This window comes from Camelina sativa, chromosome 14 (assembly GCF_030686135.1).
Source record: "Camelina sativa cultivar CO46 ecotype springtype chromosome 14, ASM3068613v1".
Lineage (NCBI taxonomy): Eukaryota > Viridiplantae > Streptophyta > Magnoliopsida > Brassicales > Brassicaceae > Camelina > Camelina sativa.
In genome coordinates this window covers 30,120,259-30,129,079 of record NC_141893.1, presented here as the reverse complement: position 1 = coordinate 30,129,079, position 8,821 = coordinate 30,120,259, and the positions used below count along the sequence as shown (strand labels likewise).

Here is an 8,821-nt window from a genome sequence, read left to right as displayed (position 1 = left end):
TCACAGCAACTTGGTGTTGATTGCAATGAAACTTTCAATTCGGTCATGAAACCTGCTATAGTTCGTGTTGTTCTCAATGTTGCAACACACGCCGCTCCACTTTCGACTTCTGTGTTTTTTCTTGGAGATAACATCATTTCTTGGTCTTCAAAGCGGCAACACACTGTCTCTCGCTCAAGTGCAGAGGCAAAATATCGGGGTGTCGCTGATGGCGTTATTGAGTTAGCTTGGATACATAATCTTCTTCATGAGATGCATATGCCTTTTCCAAAGGCGTCCATTGTATTCTATTACAATGTTAGTGCTGTCTATCTTTCTACAAACCCAGTTCAACATAAACATACGAAGCACATCAAGATCAACATTCATTTTGTTCGTGAACGGGTGGTCCTTGTTCATGTGAAGATATTGTACCGTCCTCCCATCAATATGTTGATATCTTTCCAAAAGATCTTTCCACACCGATGTTTCTTGATTTTCGATCCAGTCTAAGCATTTACAAGTCATCAGCTTGGACTGTGGAGGGTGTGTTAACGTAGATGTAGGGATATCTATGATTCTTATATATCACATATAGTTTGATGTATATTCATTTTTATCATGTAACATACATTATATATATCTTATGAATGTAATCTCTCTGAACACAAATTAAAATCTTGTAAAACAATGGTATGAAAGATTAGAAATAAAATAAAATAGACTATTACAAAGATTATGAAAACACTGATATGTTTTTTTTTTTCTTGTAAGTGTAATTAAAAAGAGTGAGGGGTGTCTATCTTTAGCTTAGTAAATTAATAAGAAACTAGAACCGGATCCGCGAAACAGCGTGGGGGAATCGCGAGGGAATATTTACGGATATTGACAGCTCTTAACTGATTGAAATATGTTACTTTTTATTAACTATAGTGCAGATAAATCATATTTGTGTTAGATCACATATATATTTTATTTGGTTATAATCTGTATATGAAAAGAATAAAATGAGTATGTGTAATTTTATATGTGGGATAGTTGAGAAGAATATTAAATTTGTAATATAAAAATTTAAAAGTAAATAATCGAATATTGAAAATATTTGATTAAGTATATTAGTTTCTAAGTCTAAATTACTATAATAGTAAAAATATTTTGTCATATTATATTTTTGATAATATAAGTACATTTATACTTAATGGATGTAAAAATTAAGGTATTAAATATAAGTAAACTATGTGGGTTTTGTATTACAAAATTAATCAAAACGAAGGTAGACAGTATAAATGCAGCTAATATATTCGCATATATCATGAGAAATTTAAACAAATGCCCATAAAAAGTGGAGCTTTTACATGGCTCTCTATTAATCTACTTACATATATTCATCTCTTCTTCTATAGAGTTCTACTAAATATGTCTCGACTCTTCTCCATGTTTATTTATTTCTCTATATGTGGCAGCTCAATAGATGATGCATCTTTGTGGAAGATACCCACCAAACCCGAATTAGAAACATACATGTTGAACATTCTTGAGCACATACTTAATCACTGAACTAACAGGTTATGCATCAAGAAGGCAACACATATATATGTAAAAAAAATGATCAGTATATTATATAAACAATATATCAGACTGAAAAGTCAATGTAAAGGTCACAAAAAACATAGAATTGGATAATAAGAAGCTGAAAACTCACTGTTAGTATCTTGGCAATCTCATTTTGAGTCCTTTACTCTCCACACTTGAGATACTTTATAACTTGCATTTGCAATCATTAGTTATATTTGACACCTTTGAACCAAAAAAACTAATATAAGAAACAGAGCATCGATGGTAATCTTAATTACGTAAGAATAAAAATGAATCAACCATTTAATAAGTTTTCTAGACATTCCAGTTACTGCAAATTGAGATGAAAAAAACAAAGATATATAAAGAAATAAAGAGATACAATCTTAAATCTCTTTAATTAGAGAAATAAAGAGGTATACCACATATCTCAATGTATGGCTTCGTTGCCGATGTGTTCTCTCTAGTCAAGTTCTATTCCAAACAAAATAACCTCAAAAGATTTAAAGAAAACAAATCAGAAAGTTAAACAACATGAAAAACAAATCATAAAAGCTTTGAAAAATGAGTTGACAAAAAAAAAAAAAAAAAGCTTTGAAAAATGAGTGCTAGAGTTTATGTGGGTATGTGAATATTTTAATTAGATTATCTATTATCTATTTATAGGCTAGGAAGGGTCGGCTAAATTGTATCACAATTTAGGTTTAATAAGATCAGATTTTTTAAAGATCTTTTTGAAAATTGAAATTAAGGCAATGAGAATATATGTGTATTAACTGTTTAGATTGTTTTTTTTTTGGTAGAAACTGTTTAGATTGTATTGATGAGATGCACAATATCTTACCGAATTAAATATGTTTATATATGTAAAATTTAAAATTTAAATGCATGATTTTAAGGTAATGAATTGAAAGTATTCCCTAAAATAAAGGTTAGTTATGTAATTATTATTCTTATAATTAATTTCGTAATTATTGTTTCCAAAAATATAGAACTTTCGACTAATAGTTTTTGGAAACCTTTTTTAAATGCTAAATGCTAATTAAATTAATAAAAGAAAATTTTAAAGATCCGAATTTGAATTTTGACGTATTTCACCTATCTAATTTATATTTGCTCCGCAATATTTGGTGTTTAGGATTTCATTAGTTGTTTATTTCCTATCCTAGCGGATTATGTTTTCCTTGTCACGGTGAATATTAAGTTTATTTGTAATATAATTTATGTAATTAGACCTGTCCTAGTGGTAATGCCCTGATCGTCGTACTGCGTTTTCGTCGGTTCGACGCTGAACCGTTACTTTTTTTTAATGTAAATTAATTATAAAATAGCTATTATCTTCTTCTTTTAAGATCTGATTTCAGCAAAAATCACAATATCGAACATCAACCCAGCACTTGATCTTGTCACGATTTTGAAGTAATTTTGTTTACTCTAATGTATCATCCAACAATGAACAATTTTTTATAAGTTACAAACAAAAACAATACATCGTTTTTTATTTTTTCCCCTCGACATCATCACCATTTCCAGTGAGTCACCACCGGCAATCACTTTCTCTGATGTCGTTATTGGTACAATGAAGGGTCGTGACTCACGAGGGAGAAAACTTGAATTCTCTATGAAATTTTAAAATTTTGTTCAGTTTTAAAAAATTTCCCAAAAAAAAAATAATATCCAATAACCCATTTGTCAATGACGCGGATCTTTCTAATCCAGATCCAACATTCTTAATCTCGGGGTATTTTTCCAGAATTGACCCGATAGAAATATCCGATTTAATAATTTCGGGTTATTTTAAAAATAAAACCCGATCCATTAACTTTAAATGTCTTATTTAAGTTTAATGAATTGTTGTTTGGTAAATGACACTGGGAATATTTTGGTCCGAAGGAGAAGTTGTACTTCTATTTTCGTGTGAGTCTTTTGGTGCGGCGTATAAAAGAAAGAAGAGAAATAAAATGACTAAAGAAATAGGAGAGGGTGAGGTGGGAAGTGCAATGAAGAAGAGTGCAGAGAAGCAAGTGCCAATCTCTTTCCCTTGTCTCCTCCTCCTCTTACCACACCTATCGAGACACCATCCTCTCTCTCTATATCACCTTTTCTTTTCTCGAAAATATTGATTAATTATTAGTATTTTTTTTTGTTTTCTTTTGTTAGTCGATGCGTTTCGAATTTGAATTGCTAATTTGTTCTAACTAACTACTACAAATTATTCTATATTTTCAAATTATACTAAAAGTGTTGTTAGGTGCACAAAGAAAAACACAATCATCTTTTACGAAAATGAATCATGATCATGTAAACAAACTAGTCATTGTGTTTTAAGGTAAATATATCATTCTTTTTTTAAACATTCATTTCATTTCATACTTTAACTTCCCAAAGGAGATATCAGATAGGGTAAATATAATACAATGTTAAAGGTTTTGAAATGATTTATGTAGCTATTATTCAGCTGAACATGTGTTTTAAACATACTTAATATGTATTTTTATATATAATTTTTAATTAAGTTCGATTCGAATTTTAGATCTAGCTAATCGCAATGAACATTCAAAGCAAAAGATAATAAAAAATAAAAAACACACAAGTGTTGACAAAAAAAAAACCACATAAGAAATACAAGTATTATTGGTATATCAATTTCATATATTTCATCCATGTTGATTTTGGATTTATAAATAGTGAAAATACACCAGACACAAATTTTCAACTTATCATGTTTTCACTAGCCAAGAATACTACTCCCTCCGTTTCAAAATATAAGATGTTTTAGAGAAGTTTTTGTTTTATAATATATAATGTTTTTAAGTTTATATGCAACTTTTACATTAGTTTAGTATTTTATATTATGCAGTATTGTTTCTGATTGGTTGTACTTGTTAAAAGTAAAGATTTCTTAATCTGCGTATTTTAGTTAAAATATTTTATATTTTGAAACAGAGGAAGTATTATAAAGTCATGGATTCATGTTCTCTAAAAAAGAAGAAGAAGAGAAGAATTGGTCTTCTTGTATATAGGAACTACCTCCTCCACTTTCCATGTTTCCCTTTCTTGTAGGAGTTAGGACTCCATCTTTTTGCTTCTTGTTTGTCTATTTAACCAAATTAAAAAGTCAAAAATAGGATTTTTTCAATTGATTCACAAATTATCTTAACAAAAATTTCTATTATTCCAAAACAAAATACACATGTGTTTGTGTAGATTCAAAAACAAGCTCGAAAAATTAGAAACAAGTTTTGAGATGATGCAGTATGAGATGTAAAAGATGCATGACTAGGATAAACAAGAATGGAAAGAAACAAACCTTATCATAGTCTCTTGCATCTTTGTGCATCTCATTTTGTATTATTCTAATACATGTGTCTAATTCCTCGATCATGTCTAACAATAGTTGTGAAAGTCGTAATGATCTTACAAACTTCCCAATTTTTTTTTGTAAACTACAGTAAAACCTCTACAAATTAATAATGTCGGGACCACGAAATTTTATTAATATATAGAGATTTTAATTTATCGGTAAATTAATAATTATTAATTTATCGATAAATTAATAAAATATTAACTTATGAAGAGATTTTTTCATAATTTTGAAAATTTTATACTACAAAATAAGATACTATTGTTATGATTCACATTTGTATAGAATTTTTTTAATTTATAATCTTGACTATCATAGTAGGATTGATGTTAATAGGTTACTTAATTATCTAGGTGAAAATGATAAATGTTAGAAATTTAGAGTTTAGAATAAATTATTGGTATTATCTTTCATGGTAATGATAAAGTCGAATAACATATTGCGGTGCCTGTATAATCAATTACATGTAAAAAAATTACCGCAGCTAGGACTCTACTCAATTTTTGGATCCGATTTGAGAAAACAACATTAAAATTTTTTGATACAATTAAAAAGATTAGAGATGAGCTCCAACTAAAATGCAAATTCAAAAATAGACAAACAACAATAAAGTCATATTTCACTAAATTTTCTTAGATATATATATATATTTAGTTTATATCATTATTAATTTATGACATTGTTGAGATTATATTTTTACATAGGATTTTCAAAAAAATCATTATCTTATTATTTTATTGAATTGTGTTAATTTTTACACCGGTCCAATTCTGGACCTAAAAAATTTATTAATTTATAACGAGTATTAATTTAAAGAGTATTAATTTATAGAAGTTTTACTGTAATTTGAAATTTTAAAGTTGCATTCAAAATTGTAAACATTTTTGCATGAATTTCCGTGTTACTTTCTAAAAACGGAATATTTATAATGTTTTCCAGTATTCTAACATATGGTAGTATATACGGTATTTATACATAATATTCTACTATAGTTTTTTTCAAACAATTTTATACTTATACAATGGTTCAATATGGTTAAAGCTATAAAGTTCATATATACTAAAATTTTGCATACATATGGATTTTTTAAGGATTCAAAAAAAAAATTATGTTATTTTAAAAAATGTTTAAAACAAAAAAATTAACAAACTACTAGTTTTTATCTAAAAAAAGTAACTATGATTTAACTTTATCATTAGTGTTTTTCTATTATTTTCATATTTATTAGTTATTTAAAATTTTAAAAATGCTTTGTAAAAGTGAACATTTTATTTTTTTTGGTATTTATGTATAAGAATCATTATTTATGTTTTATAACTATTATAATTTTATAATTCTATAAGTAAATTTGACGAATTATATATATATATTATTAATAAATTCTACATAAACGGTCGTATTTACATTTTCAATGGTTAACGTATATAGTATTTTAGGAAAATATCAACTGTATTGATCTGATGACAATGATGATTTATTATTTTTTATAAATGTTAGTTTTTTTTAAAATACAGCATATGTGGACGAATTTTTTTTCTCTCTCCCAGGCTTTTTTTTAATCAAATGCTCCAATCTTATTGCAAAGTTAATATACTGGCTAGAAAAGAAAAAAAAAAAAAAAAAAAAAAGTTTAGGTTCTTCTTCACGACTGATTTAGCTTGACGCTAATGGTTTCCAATATCTCTATAATAATCGGTTGACAAAATGATGAGAAAACCGAGTTGGTCGGTCTTGTGCTAAAAGAGAGAATTCCAGAGATTACTATTCCAACCAATTTTTTAAAAAAAACCTTTTTCTTTTAAAACTAACAAAATATCAGTTATTTTAATATTATTTTTTAAAAACAAAATTTGAATTTTAGTTTCTTCACAAAAATTGAACTTTTAATTAAAAAAAAAAAAAAAAGGAAAGAAGAAGAAGAAGAGCTTTTTGTGTTGAAGAGAGAGTTTTCCTATCTTCCCCCATACCTCCTCCCCTCCCTCATCTTCTTCATCTTCCCCTCTGCCTTCTCTCAGATCCTCTCTCCATCCACCATTACTACCTCTGGCTTTTTTTTCTTAAATCCACTATGAGGAGAGGAAGAGGCTCTTCCGCCGTAGCCGGACCAACCGCCGTAGCCGGACCAACCGCCGTCTCCACCGTCATCAACGGATCTGTTAAAGAAACACAACGACGTTTCAGAGGCGTCAGGAAGAGACCTTGGGGACGTTTCGCCGCCGAGATCCGTGATCCATGGAAAAAATTACGTGTTTGGTTAGGTACTTTCGATTCCGCCGAAGAAGCCGCACGCGCTTACGACTCCGCCGCTCGTAACCTCCGTGGTCCTAAAGCCAAAACCAATTTCCCCGTCGATCCTTCCTCTCCTTCTCCCAATCTCCGGTTCGCAGCTTTCCCTACCACCGTGAACCAAAACCAAAACCAAAACCAAGTCGATCCGTTCATGGACCACCGGTTATACCCCGGAGATAATAATAATAACCAACAGTTTCATCCCGTTGTTAACCGGCCGACTTGTAGCAGCATGAGCAGCACCGTCGAATCGTTTAGCGGACCGAGACCTACCGCGGCGAAACCGGTGACGACGGCGGCTAAAAGGTATCCTAGAACTCCGCCTGTAGTACCTGAGGATTGTCACAGCGACTGCGATTCGTCGTCGTCTGTTATCGACGACGACGATATCGCTTCGTCGTCGAGGCGGAGGAGTCCGCCGTTTCAGTTCGATCTTAATATCCCACCGTTGGATGAGTTCAATGGTTCTGATGATCTTCACTGTACCGATCTACGTCTCTAAATGAATTTGGTAATTCAAAAGTTCACAGATCCGTTTGATCGATTCGATTTAATTGAAGAAGAAGAAAAAAAAGTTCCGTTTTCTAAATTTTTTTCTTCGAAAAGAATTTTTTTTTTTTTTTGTTTTGTGTTTTGTTGAAGTCGATAAATAGAAAGACAAAGAAACGAAGAAGAAGATAGAAGATGGTGATGGAACTTGAGCTTGCGCTGTGTTCTACTACTTGTGTGATGATGATGATGATGATGATGATATATTATTGTAAGAGTATTATTGTTATTACTACTACCATTAAAAAACTTTCAAATCAAGAAGAGGAAGAAGACGAACGAGATGATCTGTTTTGTTTGTTTGTTTTATTGTAAGAGAAAACAGATCTGGGTTTCGTTTTTTTTTCGTGAGAAAGATCAAACAACAACGACCACCCCAATCTTTGTAACATATACATTTGCAACACTGATGATTCTAAATAAAGTCTAGAATCTTTCTTTTTCTTTTTTTTCAGATCTCTGTTTATCTTCTTTGAGCTCTTCATTGTACGAATCAAGAATTTATGGGTTTTGTTCTAAAGATCAGCTGGTTCTTGTTTAAAATCTCATGTATGCTTGAAGTTTTTTCACATTAGTTGTGTGTGGGATTAAAACTTAAAGGAAAGACAAGTGAAGCTTGTTTTATGAATTGGTTCATGTGTTGTATCTTAACCCGTTTCAAAGTTATGTTCTGTAATAATTAGCAATGGGTGATTTGATTAGTTAGAGATTAAGATTATTTACCCAGATCTAAAAAAAAGCTTATTAGTAAAGACTTGTTATGAGTTCCAAGGGGTTATGATATTTTCTGAACTAAAACTTGTTTTTCTCTTTAAAGGTATTAAAGGGTATGTTAGATCTTATGTTTTCCAGAATTAATTACCAAACTCTAAGAATTTCAAAAAAAAATCAATTTTTAAGTTAAAGAGTAGAAGTTGTTAGAAGTTTTCTAAACGTTTCTTCAACCTAAAAATCGTGGTACTGTTGAAGTTTTTATTTCAAATTCGTGATATTTTTTGTTTTGAATAACAACTATTATTTTTTAAATATTAAAAAGGCATTTTTCTAGGTATTGTTTTTGTTATA

General features: G+C 29.8%; 1 protein-coding gene across 1 annotated transcript; it reads left to right on the top strand.

Annotated features, from left to right (window-relative positions):
- The first annotated feature begins 6,635 nt into the window (after positions 1–6,635).
- On the top strand, positions 6,636–8,202 carry LOC104742596 (ethylene-responsive transcription factor 3). The gene has a single exon (XM_010463617.3). It carries the CDS (start codon positions 6,987–6,989, stop codon positions 7,707–7,709), a length of 723 nt encoding a protein of 240 aa, XP_010461919.2. The 5' UTR covers positions 6,636–6,986; the 3' UTR covers positions 7,710–8,202.
- The last annotated feature ends 619 nt before the right edge of the window (positions 8,203–8,821 follow it).

Bases quoted from the DNA above. Each gene is read 5' to 3' on its own strand.
- LOC104742596 (XM_010463617.3), top strand. From the start codon at position 6,987: ATGAGGAGAGGAAGAGGCTCTTCCGCCGTAGCCGGACCAACCGCCGTA.